General features: G+C 39.9%; 1 protein-coding gene across 8 annotated transcripts in view; it reads left to right on the forward strand.

Annotated features, from left to right (window-relative positions):
- Window positions 1–22,375, forward strand: part of LOC108702210 (phosphatidylinositol glycan anchor biosynthesis class U protein) — a 55,929-nt gene that overhangs the window by 32,770 nt on the left and 784 nt on the right. For 7 of the 8 annotated variants that reach the window (XM_041578256.1, XM_041578254.1, XM_041578255.1 and 4 more), the window contains 10 exons: window positions 7,957–8,021; window positions 8,326–8,385; window positions 11,366–11,428; window positions 12,160–12,269; window positions 14,011–14,111; window positions 14,623–14,720; window positions 16,177–16,331; window positions 16,530–16,673; window positions 18,120–18,244; window positions 18,552–18,694. In XM_041578256.1, the coding sequence (XP_041434190.1) occupies window positions 7,968–8,021; window positions 8,326–8,385; window positions 11,366–11,428; window positions 12,160–12,269; window positions 14,011–14,111; window positions 14,623–14,720; window positions 16,177–16,331; window positions 16,530–16,673; window positions 18,120–18,244; window positions 18,552–18,694 (1,053 nt within the window). In that variant the 5' untranslated portion in view covers window positions 7,957–7,967. Of the gene's footprint in view, window positions 1–7,956; window positions 8,022–8,325; window positions 8,386–11,365; window positions 11,429–12,159; window positions 12,270–14,010; window positions 14,112–14,622; window positions 14,721–16,176; window positions 16,332–16,529; window positions 16,674–18,119; window positions 18,245–18,551; window positions 18,695–22,375 lie in introns of those variants that run through there. The other variant, XM_041578260.1, reaches the window with a different exon arrangement.

Genomic DNA, 22,375 nt, shown 5'->3' on the forward strand with positions numbered 1-22,375 from the left:
ACAGAAATATATGTTTACCCCCCAAACCCATACATTTTTGGAAAGTACACATTCTACAGAATCTAAAATGGGTACCCATGCCTTATTGCTCCAAACTACTGAGTCGCAAGGCTTTCCCAAATTTGTCGGTTTTGGTGAAATATCTGAAAATTGCTTCAAAGCTTCAACTTCCCAGCACCATATCACCCATGTGTCATTACGTACTAAGAAAAAGCACCCTAAATATGATTGCCAGGGTTCCTCTGAACATTTTGGTGGCCATTGTTCATAAGTTTACCAAAGTATCTGGCATTTAGAGGCCCCAAAATGAAGTTAGCGCATACAAACAGTCCCGTGGGTAACTTCAGCTAATGAAAAATCAACACATTGACTGCATTTTTGTGGGGTAAAACACAGAAATATATGTTTACCCCCCAAAACCCATATATTTTTGGAAAGTACAGATTCTACAGAATCTAAAATGGGTACCCATGCCTTTCTGCTCCAAACTACTGAGTCGCAAGGCTTTCCCACAATTGTCGGTTTTGGTGAGATATCTGAAAATTGCCTCAAAGCTTCAACTTCCCAGCACCATATCACCCATGTGTCATTACGTACTAAGAAAAAGCACCCTAAATATGATTGCCAGGGTTCCTCTGAACATTTTGGTGGCCATTGTTCATAAGTTTACCAAAGTATCTGGCATTTAGAGGCCCCAAAATGAAGTTAGCGCATACAAACAGTCCCGTGGGTAACTTCAGCTAATGAAAGATCAACAAATTGACTGCATTTTTGTGGGGTAAAAAACAGAAATATATGTTTACCCCCCAAAACCCATATATTTTTGGAAAGTACACATTCTACAGAATCTAAAATGGGTACCCATGCCTTTCTGCTCCAAACTACTGAGTCGCAAGGCTTTCCCACAATTGTCGGTTTTGGTGAGATATCTGAAAATTGCCTCAAAGCTTCAACTTCCCAGCACCATATCACCCATGTGTCATTACGTACTAAGAAAAAGCACCCTAAATATGATTGCCAGGGTTCCTCTGAACATTTTGGTGGCCATTGTTCATAAGTTTACCAAAGTATCTGGCATTTAGAGGCCCCAAAATGAAGTTAGCGCATACAAACAGTCCCGTGGGTAACTTCAGCTAATGAAAGATCAACAAATTGACTGCATTTTTGTGGGGTAAAAAACAGAAATATATGTTTACCCCCCAAAACCCATATATTTTTGGAAAGTACACATTTTACCGAATCTAAAATGGGTACCCATGCCTTTCTGCTCCAAACTACTGAGTCGCAAGGCTTTCCCACAATTGTCGGTTTTGGTGAAATATCTGAACATTTCCTCAAAGCTTCAACTTCTCAGCACCATATCACCCATGTATCGTTATGCACCAAGAAAAAGCACCCTAAATATGATTGCCAGGGTTCCTCCGAACAGTTTGGTGGCCATTGTTCATAGGTTTACCAAAGTATCTGGCATTTAGAGGCCCCAAAATGAAGTTAGCGCATACAAACAGTCCCGTGGGTAACTTCAGCTAATGAAAAATCAACACATTGACTGCATTTTTGTGGGGTAAAAACACAGAAATATATGTTTACCCCCCAAACCCATACATTTTTGGAAAGTACACATTCTACAGAATCTAAAATGGGTACCCATGCCTTATTGCTCCAAACTACTGAGTCGCAAGGCTTTCCCAAAGTTGTCGGTTTTGGTGAAATATGTGGAAATTGCCTCAAAGCTTCAACTTTCCAGCATCGTATTGTCCATGTATCATTACCAGCATAAAGCATCCTAAATATAAACATATGGGTCTACTAAACAGTTTGATACCCAATGTGCATAGATATACCAAACTATGTGGCGCACAGAGACCCCCAAATGACAATATGTATAGACATTTTCACGGCTGACGCGCTGGCTGCTGCAATATAACCACCCGGTGTGTGTATTATGCGACATTAGCCCACCTAACAGTACAGAGACCCCAGAAAACCATATATTTTCAGAAAGTACACATTCTGACGAATCCAATATGGGTAAATAAGTGTTTCTACTGCAAACTGCCAAACTGCAAAGCAATGCTGAACATAACGGTTTTTATCAAATTTCGGAAAATCGTCACAAAGCTTGAATTTTACCCCATTATATGCCACACATTTCGTAACGTATCAGCATAAAACATCCTAAATATGAACGCCAGGGGTCTACTGAACACTTTGATGCCCAATATGCATAGATATACCAAACTATGTGGCGCACAGAGACCCCCAAATGACAATAGTGTATATACATTTTCACGGCTGACGCTCTGGCTGCTGCAATATGAGCACCTGGAGTGTGTATTATGCGACATTAGACCCCCCTAACAGTACAGAGACCCCAGAAAACCATATATTTTCAGAAAGTACACATTCTGACGAATCCAATATGGGTAAATAAGTGTTTCTACTGCAAACTGCCAAACTGCAAAGCAATGCTGAACATAACGGTTTTTATCAAATTTCTGAAAATCGTCACAAAGCTTGAATTCTACCCCATTACATGCCACACATTTCGTAACGTATCAGCATAAAACTTCCTAAATATGAACGCCAGGGGTCTACTGAACACTTTGATGCCCAGTATGCATAGATATACCAAACTATGTGGCGTACAGAGACCCCCAAATGACAATAGTGTATATACATTTTCACGGCTGACGCGCTGGCTGCTGCAATATAAGCACCTGGTGTGTGTATTATGCAACATTAGACCCCCCTAACAGTACAGAGACCCCAGAAAACCATATATTTTCAGAAAGTACACATTCTGACGAATCCGATATGGGTAAATAAGTGTTTCTACTGCAAACTGCCAAACTGCAAAGCAATGCTGAACATAACGGTTTTTATCAAATTTCTGAAAATCGTCACAAAGCTTGAATTCTACCCCATTATATGCCACACATTTCGTAACGTATCAGCATAAAACATCCTAAATATGAACGCCAGGGGTCTACTGAACACTTTGATGCCCAGTATGCATAGATATACCAAACTATGTGGCGTACAGAGACCCCCAAATGACAATAGTGTATATACATTTTCACGGCTGACGCGCTGGCTGCTGCAATATAAGCACCTGGTGTGTGTATTATGCAACATTAGACCCCCCTAACAGTACAGAGACCCCAGAAAACCATATATTTTCAGAAAGTACACATTCTGACGAATCCAATATGGGTAAATAAGTGTTTCTACTGCAAACTGCCAAACTGCAAAGCAATGCTGAACATAACGGTTTTTATCAAATTTCTGAAAATCGTCACAAAGCTTGAATTTTACCCCATTATATGCCCCACATTTCGTAACTTATCAGCATAAAACATCCTAAATATGAACGCCAGGGGTCTACTGAACACTTTGATGCCCAATATGCATAGATATACCAAACTATGTGGCGCACAGAGACCCCCAAATGACAATAGTGTATATACATTTTCACGGCTGACGCTCTGGCTGCTGCAATATGAGCACCTGGAGTGTGTATTATGCGACATTAGACCCCCCTAACAGTACAGAGACCCCAGAAAACCATATATTTTCAGAAAGTACACATTCTGACGAATCCAATATGGGTAAATAAGTGTTTCTACTGCAAACTGCCAAACTGCAAAGCAATGCTGAACGTAACGGTTTTTATCAAATTTCTGAAAATCGTCACAAAGCTTGAATTTTACCCCATTATATGCCCCACATTTCGTAACTTATCAGCATAAAACATCCTAAATATGAACGCCAGGGGTCTACTGAACACTTTGATGCCCAATATGCATAGATATACCAAACTATGTGGCGCACAGAGACCCCCAAATGACAATAGTGTATATACATTTTCACGGCTGACGCTCTGGCTGCTGCAATATGAGCACCTAGAGTGTGTATTATGCAACATTAGACCCCCCTAACAGTACAGAGACCCCAGAAAACCATATATTTTCAGAAAGTACACATTCTGACGAATCCAATATGGGTAAATAAGTGTTTCTACTGCAAACTGCCAAACTGCAAAGCAATGCTGAACATAACGGTTTTTATCAAATTTCTGAAAATCGTCACAAAGCTTGAATTCTACCCCATTATATGCCACACATTTCGTAACGTATCAGCATAAAACATCCTAAATATGAACGCCAAGGGTCTACTGAACACTTTGATGCCCAGTATGCATAGATATAGCAAACTATGTGGCGTACAGAGACCCCCAAATGACAATAGTGTATATACATTTTCACGGCTGACGCGCTGGCTGCTGCAATATAAGCACCTGGTGTGTGTATTATGCAACATTAGACCCCCCTAACAGTACAGAGACCCCAGAAAACCATATATTTCAGAAAGTACACATTCTGACGAATCCAATATGGGTAAATAAGTGTTTCTACTGCAAACTGCCAAACTGCAAAGCAATGCTGAACATAACGGTTTTTATCAAATTTCTGAAAATCGTCACAAAGCTTGAATTCTACCCCATTATATGCCACACATTTCGTAACTTATCAGCATAAAACATCCTAAATATGAACGCCAGGGGTCTACTGAACACTTTGATGCCCAATATACATAGATATACCAAACTATGTGGCGCACAGAGACCCCCAAATGACAATAGTGTATATACATTTTCACGGCTGACGCGCTGGCTGCTTCAATTTGAGCACCTGGTGTGTGTATTATGCGACATTAGACCCCCCTAACAGTACAGAGACCCCAGAAAACCATATATTTTCAGAAAGTACACATTCTGACGAATACAATATGGGTAAATAAATGTTTCTACTGTAAACTGCCAAACTGCAAAGCAATGCTGAACATAACGGTTTTTATCAAATTTCTGAAAATCGTCACAAAGCTTGAATTTTACCCCATTATATGCCCCACATTTCGTAACGTATCAGCATAAAACATCCTAAATATGAACGCCAGGGGTCTACTGAACACTTTGATGCCCAATATGCATAGATATACCAAACTATGTGGCACACAGAGACCCCCAAATGGATATATAGTAAATAAAATTTACAAGGCAAAACAAAATAAGGCAGTAAAGAGTGAAATGCAAAAAAATCCAATAAAACCACAAAAATCAATGTTTTTTTTCCAGACTCGTGTTATCGGCCGTCAGAATCACAGTTTGAATATTTTAGCTGGGCCAAACAGGTTATACGGCTAGAAACAAGTGAACACAACATACGCAGAGCTGAAAATGCAATAAAATGGCTAAAAATGCAATAAAATGGCTAAAAATGCACCAAAATACCCAAAATTGCAATATAATCACCGAAATAACATAAAAAAGATATTGCACAGTACGGTTAGCGAATACGCTATTCGTAATGGCAATAAAACATTTTTTTCAGCCAAAAAAAGAAACGATGCGATAAGAAAAAAAAAAAAAAGCCACAATGCCATGTATGTGCGTGTGCGTGTGTACAAATGGTAAATTACATGTTATGTGCGCGTGTGTGCGTGTGCACATGTGTGTAAGTGCAGTGAGTGTAAGTGACCCCCCCAATCCCCAAAAATGTATGTGTAAGTGTGTGTAAGTGTGAATCTAAGTGTGTATTACTGTAATAAGTGTGTGTTGGTGTGTTTGTGTGTGTAATTGTTGCACTAACCTGAAAAAATCGCTGGAGACTGTTGCAGGCGATCTGGAAGGGCCTCAGGAAGAGATCTGCGACGTCCTCTGTGTGCCTGTGCTGTGGGGGCGGAGATATCCAGCGCGGTGTAGGCTGCAGCAGCAGGACACGTAAGTTACACGTGCCTGCTGCTGTTTTTGGGCCCCTGGGCGATCGCGCCCCAGGGGCCACTCGATCCCCTGCTCTGCTCGTTGCCTAGGGGCAGGGGATCGATGCGGAACGGAGCGAGCGGCTCTAACAGCCGCTCCTCCGCTCCAGAACCCGGAAGTGCTGCAGAACGTAGAATCTACGTTCTGTGGCATTTCAAGTTACTTTTCCACAGAACGTAGATTCTACGTTCTGTGGCACTTAAAGGGTTAATAAAGCGGATTTCCCTTATCACAGCATTGGCAGTATATTCAATGGAATCTACATCTCGTCATGTCGATTTCTAACAACTTAAATGCCACAAATAATGATAACTGATTACCCCCCGAACTCCCTCCTTGGTATCCCCTTTGTAGCTTTATAGAAACATTACTCTGTTTCCTACTGACTTGCTCATAAAAAAAACTTTCGTTATTGGACAGTCAAGTGTTTTTGATTGGGAAGTGTTGCCTGCACTAAAATTAGGGTTAGGTATATAGGATATTTATCATGTGTGGGGGTAGAGAAAGCTGAGAGGAGTGTTGAATGTACCAGGGTTAAGGGCATTTATCATTATGAAGAACATGGCTTTCATTATCCTAATAATTACAGTAGCTGAGTAGTAGGTTGCCTTATAATACATAATATATATAGGTTTCCTTATAATACACAATATGTTATAATTTTTCTATTATCCTTATAATACACAAAAGCCATAAATATCTTGTAAATTATATCCTTATAATACACAAAAGCCATGAATATCCTGTAAATTATATCCTTATAAACGGTGAGTTCTGATGTCATCAGTTATAAACGGTGAGTAGTGATGTCATTTCTGTCACATGACTCACTAAAATTTGTGTATTATAATAAATAAAGTACCCCCAGTTGTAAAATATGAGGATATTAGAAGTTACCTCGGAGTTCCATGACCTGTATAAAAACACTCGGCCTTCGGCCTCGTGTTTTTATATGGTCATGAAACTCCTTGGTAACTAATAATATCCTTATATTTTACAAGAGGGGGTACTTTATTCACTATATATACGGGGAAGTTCTGATATCATTAGTTATAAACGGTGAGTTCTGATGTCATTTCTTTCGCACGACTGACTGAAACTTGTGTATTATAATAAATAAAGTACCCCCAGTTGCAAAATATAAGGATATTAGAAGTTACCTTGGAGTTCCCAGACCTTCAGCCTCGTGTTTTTATATGGTCATGAAACTCCTCGGTAACTTATAATATTCTTATATTTTACAAGAGGGGGTACTTTGTTCACTATATAATTTACAATAGGAGGTATGTTATCCCTAATAATACATGAGTGATGCACCGAATCCTCTGTATAACTCAGCTTTGTGCCTTTTTATGGTCACAGAACGACTCAATGACTTCTAATATCCTTATCATTTACAGTAGGGGGTACATTATCCCTTATAATACACAGCTAATTCTCAGAGTTCCCTGTATAAATCAGCCTACAGCCTTGTGCCTTTATATGGCCACAGAACCAGTGACTTTTAGGGGCCCATTTACCTAGCTCGAGTGAAGGAATAGAGGGGGAAAAAAAATTAGACTCGAATGATTCGAACTAAAAATCGTTCGACCATTCGATAGTCAAAGTACTGTCTCTTTAAGAAAAAACTTCGACCCCCTAGTTCGCCACCTAAAAGCTACCGAAGTCAATGTTAGCCTATGAGGAAGGTCCCCATTCAAAGTCGAAGGATTTAACTTCGACAATCGAATATCGAGGGTTAATTAACCCTCGATATTCGACCTTAAGTAAATTTGCCCCTTAATATCCATAACATCTTCAGGTGTTTTCTCATTTTTAATACGAGTTGCAGTTTCCTGTACCTTTATACCTGTGTCGCACAGCCTGTAGCCTTGTGCTTTTATTGACACTCAACTGGTAATTGTCTTCTAAACTATGTGTTAGGTAGGGGTTCCCTTAACAATTGTTGAACCTCAAAACTGGCCATAAATTTGAAAGTACGTGCATTACATCAGAGGTTTTTCCCTCTAGTATTGCTGCTGAGGATGGCTGACCTGCTTTCTCATGCCACAGAAGACATTGCTGTCATTAGCACTGTTACTAATACTTTTCCTTTTTACAAGCAAAACTGGAGTAACTTTGGCTGTCTCTTGCAGTGGTGGAAGGGATGGCCTTGTTGGACCTTGGAGTGTCCCCTTACTCAGGAGATGTCTTTCATGAGGTAAGTGTCTAACTGTTCATTGAACACCCATATATAGATTTTTCATTCTTACACGATCCATGATATATTACTTTTTAGAGCTGAAATTCCAATGTTGTAATGGTACAATCAATCAAAAAAGAAATTATGTGAAACAGCTCTAGTGTTAGAGTGTTAGTGTTATCTAGGTCGGTGTATTTTTTTTGTATTTGCAATTCAATAAAGTGAATACTGTGCCCAAAACAATTGTAAGATTTTATAGATATGTATTATAAGTGTAGGTCACATAGTGCATTGCATTTTTACAATTTTTTTCTTTTTTCAGACGCCGCTCATTGTATATCTTTTCCATTTCCTTGTAGACTATGCAGAGATAGTATTCATGGTAAGTGAATAACCTTAGCTTTGTCTCTCAGTGGGGCACAGGCACACGGGGGGGAAAAAACTCACCCACTTACCTATTCTTGCTTCTCCACTGCAAGGCACGTTATGTTTTTTAAGGTGTCGTATTCACAGAAGGTTCAAACAGTCTTCTAGTAGGCCTGTTTTTGGCAAGTGTCTAGCACTGGTACCGATAGAGGTATTGATTCATATTCTGATCTGGCTTCTTCTTTTTTTTTGGAGCCTAATATGGTATACACCTCTGTGGGTTTCCCCTTTCTCTCATTCATTCAAATAGGGGATCCCTTTTAGCTCTATACTGCCAGAATGTAGGAGTAAATTTTCAGGTAACAGCAGTACTTTGTGCTTTTTTTCTAGATACCCCCAACCACAGGTGTAGGAGAAGCTCTTGCTTCTTACTAGGGATGCATTGAATCCAGGATTCTGTTCAGGATTCGGCCTTTTTCAGCAGGATTCAGCCGAATCGAATCCTAATTTACATATGCAAATTAGGGGTGGGGAGGGAAATCGAATGACTTTTTGTCACAAAACAAGGAAGTAAAAAATGTTTTCTCGTTAGTCTGCTTGGGGGACACAGGAACAATGGGGTATAGCTCGCACCACTAGGAGGCAGGACACAACAAAAAACAAACTAATCCCTCCTCCTCCTGCTATACCCCAGCTCCCAGGTGGAGCTGGGCCAGTTTCGTTGTGTCAGGAGTTAGATTTAATTTTTTATTTTTCTATTACATTTATTTTTACTTTTTCCGTAGCCTTCCTCCAAGAGGGGCTATCCTTGGGATCCCTAAAATCCCAGATCTCGGCTCTGTCTATATTGTTCCAGAGACGCTTAGCCTTACATTCCGATGTCAGAACCTTCCTACAGGGGGTGGCACATGTTCGGCCTCCCGTCCGGTCTCCTGTACCAACTTGGGATCTCTCTCTAGTACTACTATCCCTACAATAATCTCCCTTCAAACCTTTGTCTTCCATTCCTATTCAATGGCTCACATGGAAGACTGTTTTTCTAATGGCCATCACATCGGCTGGCAGGGTATCGGAGATGTCTGCTCTTTCCTGCAGATCTCCTTTCCTCACCTTTCACCAGGATAGGCTTGTAACTATACCTTCCTTTCTCCCTAAGGTGGTTTCCTCCTTCCATTTGAACCAAGAGATCACCATTCCAACCTTCTGTCTCTCTCCTTCCAATCCTAAAGAGGTGTCCCTTCATTCACTCAATCCCGTGCATGCTCTCAAGTACTACCTTCACCGTGTCTGCAGGCCATTCAAACTTACACAGCTCAGGGACTAAGCCCCCCAGCTAGACTCAAGGCTCATTCCACCAGAGGAATGAGTACGTCCTGGGCTTTTCGGAATCAGGCCTCAGCTGAACAGTTGTGCAAGGCTGCCACTTAGACTTCCATCCATACTTTTGGAAAATTCTACCATTTTGATACTTTTGCGACATCTGACACCCGCTGGCAGGAAGGTAATTCAAGCCGCGGTGGCTAGTTACACATAGGCCTCTACCTCCCGCCCGTTTCTTTGGGGACAGCTTTGGTATGTCCCCATTGTTCCTGTGTCCCCCAAGCAGACTAAGGAGAAAAGGAGATTTTGTGTACTCACCGATAATTCTGTTTCTCTCCAATTGCTTGGGGGACACAGGACTTCCCTCCCTGGTCGAGGCCTTAACGTGTTCTCTTCAGACATGGTTGATAATTGCAACCTACTTTTCATTGTATATAGTTATTAAGGCTTCATGTTTTTTGGTAACCTCCTGTTCTGTGCTTTGGTACGAACTGGCCTGGCTCTGCCTGGGAGATGGGGTATAGCAGGAGGAGGAGGGATTAGTTTGTTTTTTGTTGTGTCCTGCCTCCTAGTGGTGCAAGCTATACACCATTGTTCCTGTTTCCCCCAAGCGACTGGAGAGAAAGAGATTTAACGGTGAGTACACAAAATCTCCTTTTCCCCTTCCCACCCATAATTTGTATATGCAAATTCAGATTCAGGTTCAGTATTCAGCCAAATCTTTTACAAAGGATTCGGGGGTTCGACCGAATCCAAAATAGTGGATTTGGAGCATCCCTACTTCTTACTGCCCTGGAACACAGACTTGATGTCATAATAAATCTTTGCGATGTCGGCTATATTGCTTATTTTATCTATAATGTTATCAATTTAGCCATATTTCTCAAAACAAAGAATACCAGCACATAAAAAGGAAGTGATATATCTTAAAAGGGCAGATGCTAAGGGAAAGCAGAAGCCTATGTTGTTAGAAGTAGAGCAAAATATCGTACCTGACCACCCAAATCACCAAAGTTGCTGACCCGCTGGTCGTAACTACAGAGGAAGCAGACCTTGTGGCTGCAGGGGGGGGGCAGGAGGTATAGGAGCCCCATGAGGCCCTGATTCATATACAATTTCAATAAATACTGGTAAAACAGGTCAACCGCTAGACATTTTGGGGGCCAGAAAACAATTTGCTGTGGGGCCCCATAATATCTAATTACACCACTGCTCCTGCATGTCAATAAATGCATTTTCTAAGACTACCTTACCTTCTACAGAATTTTAGGAGGGAGTTCCTTCCTTTTCTGCAGTACCATTCCTCTGCAGCAAAAGGTGCTTTCGTTATTGTTGTAGTTTATACTGCCTCCCAATGTGCACAGGGGCTTTCTCTTCTTTTTTTTTTGGCAGTGCTGTTTTTTTCCTGGGTGGGTCGGTATGGGTGGATTTAATGTAAGTGGGTTCAGTGATTGTACTGCCCCACTCTCACTCTATTCAAGCTTGCACTCTTCAGACATATTGGTTCTGCAGTCTTGTTATTGTTTATTGTGCCTTATTGATTCAATACGTATTGCAGAACTCCATCTCCCTGTAGCTCTGATGATAGAGGTTGTCTGTACTTGCTATTTTGCTTTTGTTGCCATGTGTTCTGATGCCCTGTGTATTTAGCAATAAATCTTATTCTCTTCCCCCAGATAACGGATGCCCTCACTGCTGTAACCCTGTACCTTGCTGTTCAGGAGTACAACAAATTAATGGTAAGATTACTTTAATATTCATGAAAAAGGATCACAAATGTCACTTTGTAGAAGAATATTTTAGAGTTAGTTACTGTATACTCCAAATAACAAATGGAAGGTAACGCTGTGAATGTCTTTGTTTAAGGCTTACTTGGCTCAGCTTTTACTATAAGCAGCAATCAATATCTGCTTCCTCCTAAACATGATTATCTCTCTCTTGGGAATGTTAAGCAATCTAGTCTCTGCTTTAGAGGAGGAAGTTAAAAAAAACATCAGATGTATGTGTAATTTGGAGAAATGCATGACTAAGGTAAATCAAATTATTAAAAGAAAAGTGATGGTTTCGTCTTTAAACAGACAGAAAGTAAGTGAGATGTTGGTTAATTGATTACTGGGGGAGGTTATGGCTGGCTTATGACACCATTAGCATTATTTTGCTGCCACAGATAGACATTAATCTCTAGATTTTGTTGCCTTTGTACAGAGTCAGAGTGTAATAAAGAAAACTCCTTCCTGAAGACAAGGGGACACTATCTCAACTGGTGTCGGCAAAGGAGACTTCCCCTGTGCCTTAAGCATTAAACCTTTATGATTGCTTTTCCTCTTTCATGCATCTGAAAAGTGTATAGCTATTCATAGATTTTAATATAAACCCAACTCCACAGGGATTCATTTCTGAAAACCTATTGATTGTTCCTGTAAACCGACTCTAAGGGGATTAATGACGATGTTCTGTTTTTCTTCTGCAGTTTAAGAAGCAAAAGCTTTTTTTGGAGCTGAAAAAATATCCTGAGGAAGGACATGAACTCCTAAGGGTACCAACTGAGATGTACTATGTACCTTTGAAGGTGTCTCTTTTGTAAGTATTGCTTGGGGGAAGGAAACAGTATTTACTGGATGGTAATATTGTTTGCATTGTGTGTAGTTAATTGAACATTTATTGGTTAAAAATATAAAAAAAATGCGGCAGCTGCACTCTAGGATGAGATGCTCGACCCACAGCTATCCTTTCTTTGTCATGCTGGATCTTCCCCTTAGGCAATTGGTGATTGTTAAACATCATATTCCATCACTGTTAGCCTAGCAGTAGCCGGGATTATATATATATAGATATAGATAGATAGATATATAGATAGATATATATATATATATAGATATATAGATATCATAAACCCATTTATCTGACTGTACAAGACTGTTTTGAATTTGTTCATTTTATTGGGAGCAGCCATGATTCCTGGTAACCTTATTCAGAGTCTCTAATGTAACCATACCAACCAATAGCCAGCTTATCAGGAAAAATGGTGGCATACTTGCTTTCCTTTACAAAATGTTTGAACAAAGCTTTTCTCAGCCATGGCAATATGTTTTCCAAACTTATTACTGCTCAGTACACAGCCACTACCACATATCAAACAGGAGTAATTTAACTCTATTTATTGAGTAGGTACACCTTTCTTAAAGGAAAACTATACCCCCAAAATGAATACTTGAGCAACAGTTTATATCAAATGAAGTGGCATATTAAAGAATCTTATCAAACTGGAATATAGATTTAAGCAAATATTGCCCTTTTACATCTCTTGCCTTGAACCACCATTTTGTGATGGTCTGTGTGCTGCCTCAGAGATCACCTGACCAGAAATACTACAACTCTAACTGTAACAGGAAGAAGTGTGGAAGCAAAAGGCAGAACTCTGTCTGTTAATTGGCTCATGTGACCTAACAAGAATAGTTTGTTTGGTGTGTTTGTGTGCACCGTGAATCATACGATCCTAGGGGGCTGCCCTTATTTTTTAAAATGGCAGTTTTCTATTTAGGATTACCCAATGGCACATATTACTAAAAGAGTATATTATTATGAAAAGGTTTTACATATGAGCTGTTTTATGCAATATAATTTTATAGAGACCTACATTGTTTGAGGGGTATAGTTTTCCTTTAACCCTTTCTACTGGATGTTATTGGATTTATAATCTGTCTATATTTAATTCACAACACAGCACATTGCTTATACTTTGTGTGGCCACAAGTATCTGGGCTCCCTGTCCAACATCTTTTATCAAAACCATGGGTATGACTATGAACTTTGCTGCTATAACAACTACTGCTATTCTGGAAAGGCTTTCCATTACACGGTGAAGCATTATTGTTTTTGGATTGACCACTGATGCTGGGGATCAGTCTGTTGAAAAAAAAACATCCCACAGGCGTTCAGTTGTATTACACTCAGGGCTCTGTGTAGTAGTGATGTGTGGGCCAACCTTGCACCCCTCGTTCCGGGTCATGGGTGGGTATGGGTCAAGCTCTTCTGACTGCTCTCCCTGCCCACGACCTTACAAATGCAGGCTTCCGAATTCAGGGTTGAACTTTTATAGATGCGTGGGCTCACCCCGCCCCTTTTGTGACATCATCGTCAGGGCGGGTCGGCACGGGTCTATAGAAGGAAGTCGGGCTCTGGCGGTGGAGGGAGGGGTAGGTACGAGTCGGGAAAAACCTGACCCGCACATCACTACTGTCTCGCCAAACCCATTCTTTATGGAGCTGTCATACAAACCTTTGCAATGGAAATTTCTCACTAAAACTCTTATTCTCCTCAGCTACTTGTTGAATCCATACACCGTTCTGTCTTGTGTGGCCAAATCCACGTGTGTAATTAACAATGCCGTGATCGCTCTTTTCATCCTGGCAACTGTTAAAGGTGTGTATCTATCTCTTTACTACTTCTGTATGCTTTGAGACATGCTATTCTTTGCCTGTGGTAATTCCTTAGGAGAAGGGCTTTTATCATTTAAAGTGGTACAATACATCCGTGTTCAAGAATTAATCAAGATGAGTTCAGTCACTAAGGCTTTAATACTTTTTTCAAACGTCCATGGTTCTTAGACAATTGTAGGAAGGCAATAATCACATTTACAGTCACATTTCTTCTTCTTCTGAGTTCTAATGAACTTCTCTGTATATGTAACCTGAGAGGGAGGCGCTAGCTGGAGAATGGGAGGGCACCTTTATAATGACTTCATTACCACTATTTCAATAAACCTTTATTTTGCCCATATTGAACTCAGCTGTATATTGCCCCTTTAAGTGATTTACTTAAGTTTTACAGACGTTTTGTTTGAGGCCGCACTCCCCTGTGGTACAAGAAACAAGTTGGTCAAATGTTTTCTTAAATGTCGGAACGCTAATATTTATCCTGTTTTGTTTTTCAGGTAGCCGGTTACTAAGTGCTCTGTTTCTGTCGCTGGCAACCTACCAGTCTCTGTATCCAGTCACCTTATTGCCACCAGCGCTGCTCTACTTGCTTCAGGTGCCTGGTCAAACTGATGTGTAGGCAACTGCTACTAATAAAGTGTACTAATGGCAATGACATATTTTGGGGTTCAGTCCCTTTATCATAAACTGAGTTGGTGGTTTTTCTCGATTTTCTGAAACCTCAAATACTTGGAATTTATTAAAGGAGAACCAAACCCTTTTATATTAAATACCCCTCAGCCTAGGTGTTACCCTCGGTAAATGCCCCTAACTCTTTACTCACCCCTCGTTGCAGATTCAGTGCATCGGAGTTCACGGGTGCCATCTTCTCTTCAGTAATCTTCAGGTTTTCTTCCATGACTTTTGGCGAACGTGCAGTTGTTAAAAAAACATCAGACTGCTCCAACTGCGCATGCCCGATACAGCACTTCACAAATATTACAGAAGAGAAGAAGATGGCGCCCGTGAACTCTGACGCGCTGACTCTGCAACGAGGGATAAGTAAAGAGTTATGATCATTTACCGAGGGTAACTCCTAGGTTGCGGGGGGAGCAGGGAGGGGGGTCTATGTAGGGTAGGGGATTTTAATATTAAGGGTTTGGTTCTCCTTTAAAGGGGACCTGTCGCCCAAAAAAAATATTCAAAATCCTATTTTATCACATTAGTCAAGCAAAATGAACTTTAATTGCACTATATAAATTATTTGAATCTTGTTTCCTTCAGTCTGGGAATTCATAATTATAACAAGCAGGCAGGAGCCATTTTGTGGACACTGTTATTGAGAAGCCTTGTATCATCTCAGAATCTTGTTTGTGCAGCAGAATGGGGGACCTGATGTCCATCCCCATGCCCTGGTTACACAATTAAATGGTGAAGAGAACAAGGGAATGTGTGGAGAGCAGTGACATCTAGGAAGTGCTGAATGGAAAGTGAAACTAATTGTATGCCCCGCCTCTGTGACTAAGGCATAGAGATGGGGCAGACAATATTTGATTGACAGCTGAGATTTTTAAATGAGTTTACAACAGCTATGAATGCTTTAATAAAAATAGAAATTGGATTTCATGTTTGATTTGAAAAGGACCTTTATTATACAGATTTATGTGTCTGGGTGACGGGTCCATTTTAAAGCAAAAAAACATAAGTTCCCATAAAAAAAACTCTGCAAGTATAAGCTGGCAAGGCTGTATAGCAGTCAGTGGGAATGTTCTCTAACACCTTTATTTTTTAATTTATTCTCCCAGTTTATTTAAACATTTGAGATTTTCACCCTCACTGAAAATTAATAGGACAATGAGATTCTCATATGTGACTTTTTTTCTGTGAGAAAACGAGCACGGGAATATTTTGTCATGTTGTCATGTTCCAGAAAAAGTCACACAAGTTTTGTCTCGTTTATTTTTATTTTTTTGTTTGCAAAATCATATTTTGATAAATCTGCCTCTACGTCTCTAAATAATGTACGTTGACTTTGTGTAATTGTTTTTCTAATGTTCTAATTCTTTTTACAGAAGGAATTTGTCCCAGTGAAGATGAAGAGTACAGGCTTCTGGCTGTTCAGCTGCCATTATTGCTCTATCTACCTGGGTTCTTTGTGTGTGCTGGTCTGTCATTCTTTCTTCTTGCTCAACTCATGGGATTTTATACCTTCTATATATGGCTTTATGTGAGTCCTTATGTAAAACTATTCTCAATATTCTTTATTTATATAGCTCTGACATATCCTACATTGCTTTACAGTAATTAAATGAAATAACCGTTTTATATGACCGTAGGTTTTATAATGACCGTAGGGATAGGAAAGAAGTCATTGCAGAAATGATGTGATGATTTTAAGACGTCTTTTGATATATTCTGTTTTTAGACTCTCTGTACCAGATCTGACACCAAATATCGGCCTGTTTTGGTATTTCTTCGCAGAGATGTTTGAACACTTTAGTCTCTTCTTTGTGTGCATCTTTCAGATCAATGTTTTCTTCTACACCCTGCCTCTCACTATTAAGTTAAAGTAAGTATTTCATGTATAGTGTTGTTGATACACAGACCTGGGCTTATGTTATAATGAATGTGACTGCAGAGAGGCCGTGGGGTTAATGTAAGTAAATGCAGATTTGCACCGGGGCAGTGACCCAAATAGATGATTGGGCATTTATAGTAATGAAATGAGGGACTAATATGATGTTTACAACTGTGTTTAAAGGGGTTGTTGACATTCCAACACTTTTTTTTTCAGAAATAGACTTTTTTTTAAAAAAAATTCTATTTGTGACTGTTTATTTTGAAGTTTAAATTTTGTATTTCTCTGGGGGTCACCGAATCTGTAACTATTGTAAATTGATACATTAGTTGATATATTTCCTATTAGGGATGCACAGAATCCACTATTTTGGATTCGGCCGAATCCGTCATGAAAGATTCTGCCGAATACTGAACCAAATCCGAATCCTAATTTGCATATGCAAATTAGGGGTGGGAAGGGGTAACATTTTTTACTTGTTTTGTGACAAAAAGTCACAAGATTCCCGGTCCCCACACCTAATTTGCATATGCAAATTCGGATTTGGTTTGGCCAGGAAGAAGGATTCGGCCGAATCCTGCTTAAAAAGGCCGAATCCTGAACCGAATCCTGAATTCGGTGCATCCCTATTTCCTATCTTTTGCCCTGCTGAGCAGAGTCCATGAGTTTCATTAAAGGCAGCTGTTAGAATTGATACAATAGTTGCTAATATTCCACAGATGCTGCTGAGAAACTAATTATATCAACTAATTTTATCAAATTGTAACAGTTCAGAATCTGCTCCTGGATCACCAGACTGAAACACTATAGGCAGGAACATTCAACTTTAAAAGGAGAAGGAAAGCTACCGAAGCAATTTATTGCCAATAGATAAGCCACAATAGTTCAAGCCATAAGACTATATTTATTCTGCAGAATGCTTGACCATACCTGAGTAAACGGCTCTAGAAACTCTCTGTTTGTTGAGGATAGGAGCTGCCATATTAACTTAATGTGACATCACTGTCTGAGTCTCTCCCTGCTCACTCATAGCTCTGGGCTCAGATTACAGCAGAGAGGAGAGGGAGAGGCAAACTGAGAGGTTTAAGCTGAAAACAGGAAGTCTGATACAGAAGTCCATGAGTACACAATAGAAGGAAAGAAATGTGGGGTTTCTTTTGACAGAGGACTCAGAGCAGCATTACTTTGGGAGTTTAGTGTTGTATTTATAGAGACCTTTCTGATAAAGCTTACTTAGTTTTAGCCTTCGCTTCTCGTTTAAGCTTCAATTTTGGAAAACAGTAAAAAATAAAGGATGGAAAGCGATTTAAAAACTAATTTATTTCTGGTAAACAATCTGAAAACAGCTGAACTGAAAAACCATGTTCGAAAGGTGAACAACCCCTTTAAGCATGGCATGATTGTTTATAGTTTACACATTTCTGTCTCTGTTTGCAGGGATCATCCCATGTTCCTGATGTTCATGCAGCTTGCTGTCATCTCTATCTTTAAGTCCTACCCTACTGTAGGTGACTTGGCTCTCTATATGGCCCTAATACCTATGTGGGCTCACTTGTCCAGGTGTAAGTGCCTTTCCATTTATTCATGCTAATAAAAAGGGAATACGAAGTGCTGCATATGGGACAAATACAAAAGCCTGTCAAGGGTTATTTATACTTACTGCTTTATTGCCAAACAAGGACTTCACCCTTATTATTGACCAACTTATTATTGATGGGAATCCACTGTACAAGAGAGGAAATTCTCCTTTAATATCAAGGTTGCATCTGTAAAACAAAAGTTGTCCAAAATAATTAGCATTAAGTCTTATTTGGATTTGTTTATGTAGTCTCTACCTGTCCGATTAACTTAATGTATTTGTTCCTTCAGTTCTGCGAAACGTCTTCATTGCGTCCTGTATGTTGATCGTGTGCACGCTGCTATTTCCAGTTCTTTGGCACCTGTGGATTTATGCCGGCAGTGCCAACTCAAATTTTTATTATGCCATTACGCTTTCATTTAATGTTGGCCAGGTAGGTTCTCTCTCTCTCTCTCTCTCTCTCTCTCTCTCTCTCTCTCTCTCTCTCTCTTGGGTTTTAGCCAAAACAATATGTAAAAAAATGGTTAAAAATGTTAGAAATTAATTTTATATATATGTATGTATATATATATATATGTATGTATATATATATATATATATATATATATATATATATATATATATATATATATATATATATATATAGATAAATCCAGCTGTCCTGTTTATTTAAAGGGAAACCAAAACTCAAAACGAATGAGTCTATACCTTATTTATTGAGTTTCTGTAATACGCCAAGGCCCCACAGGACTCATTATAACTCATTATAAGCCCATTATCTTGTTTTAGGGAATAACTCATAATAACCTGTTTATATACAATTAAAATGAATCTAGGCTGATTAGTATTCAGTCATGTAGTATCAGCTATATCTGCTGTCCAACTTCTGTGGAGATCCGATAATGGAAGCCAGTATTGACCAATCCTTGTTTTTAAACCACACCCATGTTAGCACAAGAACGTTTAAGACCATATCCACATTAATGGTGGTAGCACCCCAAAAAAATAAATGGTTGGTGCTCACTGCAGGGATATCACTCATGTGAAAATTTAAGTCATATTAAAACATACCCTTAAATCCATATGCTCCCTCCACTACGCCACCCCCAGCACATGACTACACACCATTTAACAACATTTTCCTAGTGCTAATACATCCCCAGAACAAACCCTGCCAGGCTCACATCCCACCGGTAGTTTAGGGCAGGCAGAGTATGGTACACTGGGAGCATAGGGCAGACAGAGTATGGCACACACAGGGAGCATAGGGAAGGCAGAGTATGGCACACACAGGGAGCATAGGGAAGGCAGAGTATGGCACACACAGGGAGCATAGGGCAGGCAGAGTATGGCACATACAGGGAGCATAGGGAAGGCAAAACAGAGCAGGAGACAGGGAAAACTATCAGGACTCTAAGATAAACAGTTCCTATGTGCTACAGTGACATAATGCTGGTGCCTCTCCAGTAGTTTGTCTGAGGGGTGAACAATGTGGGTATTTACAGTCTCTGGGTTGAGAGGTGAACAGTACAGGGCTTTAGGGTGTGAACCATGCAGGAGTTTACTGTTTGAAATTGGGGTTAATACAATGCGGTGGCCAGGAAGGAACATTAACACCAAAAAATGAGTGTCCTAAACTAATGAAAATATAGTTCACTGTTGTGCTGCACTGATAAAACTGGTGTTTTTGTTTTAGAAACACAACTATAATTGATTTGCTGTCTAGCCATGGGGGCAGCCATTCAAAGCTGAAAAAGGAAAAAAGGCACAGGATACACTGTAGATAACAGATAAGCTCTGTAATATACAATGGGATTCTTCAGAACTTATCTGTATCCCATGCCTAAATGGCTGCCCCCATGGCTACCCAGCAGCTTGTTTATATAAACTGTAGTAGTTTTTACGAAGCAAACACACCAGTTTTATCAGTGCAGCACAACAGTACATTATATTTTCATTACTTTAGGACAGTTTCATTTTTTTTTTTTTGTTCCTGTTCCTTTAATCTCAATACTGATACTTTAAAAATCTTACACAAGGTAAACCATCACAGCAGGCAGACTTTCATGTGGGGCCACACAAAGGGGGGTCGTGGGCATTTGGACAGCACAGAGCTATATGATAACCTTACTTTATGATCACTTTCATGATTTCCAACAACCCCTAAGCTTAGCTTCTCAGTAGCAGCCTGGAGCACACTGAGCATGTGCAGCATCATTGATAGATGGCCTAACAAGACCCAACACGGGAGAGCGTCTGTGAACAACTGGAGAATTGGCTGGCCTTTTTTTTTTTTTTTTTGTAAAATACAGCATTTATTGTCATATTCTTTTTCATTCTTTTGTTCTCATTTTGCAAACCCAGACAGAGTTCACTAATGTTCTTAAATACTTAAAGGACCTGTAACGCCAAACTTTTTTTTTAAAAAAAAAAAATTTGTTTGTATATAACAAAAAAAAACCCACCAAGACATATTTAACTCTAAAATCGCAAAGTCTTTATTAAAAAAATAACTTACCGGAACTCCGCTTGCACTCCTCTTCAGACATGGTGATTTCTCCTCCCTGGCTATCTCCTATAGAAGGCAGGGAGGAGCAAGTGAGCACCTTACGATGGATCGTTGCCCTGTCGCCTTTTCTGAAGAGGAACACAAGTGGAGTTTTGGTAAGTTTTTTTTCTTATTTTAATAAAGACTTTGCGATTTTAAAGTTAAATATGTCTTGGTGGGTTTTTTTTTCTGTTATATACAAACAATTTTTTTTTTTTAAAAAAAAAAAACATTTTGACATTACTGGTCCTTTAACCAGTCTATATAAATATATAAATAAATAAATATATATATATATATATATATATATATATATATATATATATATGTTTTATATTGATCCCTTCCAAATATATTAGGGCTCTTACTCACTGGCGTTCTGACCTGCCCTCCCCTGCGTTCCGTTTTTTGGCGTTCAGCCGCAGGGGAGCGCAGGAATAGACGCATGTCATTATTTCAAATGGGGCTGTACTCACTCAGGCGCGTGTAGGCGCCGAACGCAGGAAAAATGCAGCATGTTGCGTCTCAACCTGCGTTCGGCGCCTACACGCGCCTGAGTGAGTACAGCCCCATTTGAAATAATGACATGCGTCTATTCCTGCGCTCCCCTGCGGCTGAACGCCAAAAAACGGAACGCAGGGGAGCGCAGGTCAGAACGCCAGTGAGTAAGAGCCCTTAGGGATGCACCGAATGCAGGATTCAGTTCAGGATTCGGCCTTTTTCAGCAGGATTCGGCCTTTTTCAGCAGGATTCGGCCGATGCAAATTAGGGGCAGGGAGGGAAATCACGTGACTTTGTCAAAAATGCTTTCCCTTTCCAACCCCTAATTTGCATATGCAAATTAGGATTTGGTTCAGTATTCAGCAGAATCGTTCGCAAAGGATTCGGGGGTTTGGCCCAAATCCAAAATACTGGATTCGGTGCATCCCTAAAATATATTCACATATTTATTGTAAAATTGTTTTAGTTGACTTTGTACAACAAATAGAGGAACAGTTGATCAAAGACTGCACCAGAAATAGAAACCATGTGAATGTTTCAGATTTTGGAAGCTGGGAAGGAAGGAGGGTAAGTCTTAATAAGGGTAAGGGCACACTTGGTGAATCGGGGAGATCTTCTTTGGGGTGACTAATCTCCCGAATGGCTCCCGCCTGGTAGAATGCGAAATTGCCTGCTGTATGACACACGCGGCGCTTTGTATTCTGAAGTCGCCTGAAGTTTCCTCGTGAGGCAACTTCGAACGACTTTGGAAAACAAAGCTCCTCATGTGCCATGCCGCAGGCGACTTTTCATTATAGCCGGCGGAAGACAGGGGGAAGCCATTCAGGGAGATTATAGTTGCCCCAAAGAAGAGGTGATTAGTCGCCAGGCGACTAAATCTCCCCGAATTGCCAGATGTGCCCTTACCCTAAAGAAAGAAAAGAGGGGGGGTAACAAAACTCAGTGTTTTGTCTGTACAAAAAACGCTTATGAAAACCAAACTTATATTCACATATTTCATGAAAACAAATGTTCAGAATAATTGTATGTTTTATGGAGTGTTTATAAGAAAGTCATTGTAAAGCT

Source organism: Xenopus laevis, chromosome 9_10S, assembly GCF_017654675.1.
Source record: "Xenopus laevis strain J_2021 chromosome 9_10S, Xenopus_laevis_v10.1, whole genome shotgun sequence".
Taxonomy (NCBI): domain Eukaryota; kingdom Metazoa; phylum Chordata; class Amphibia; order Anura; family Pipidae; genus Xenopus; species Xenopus laevis.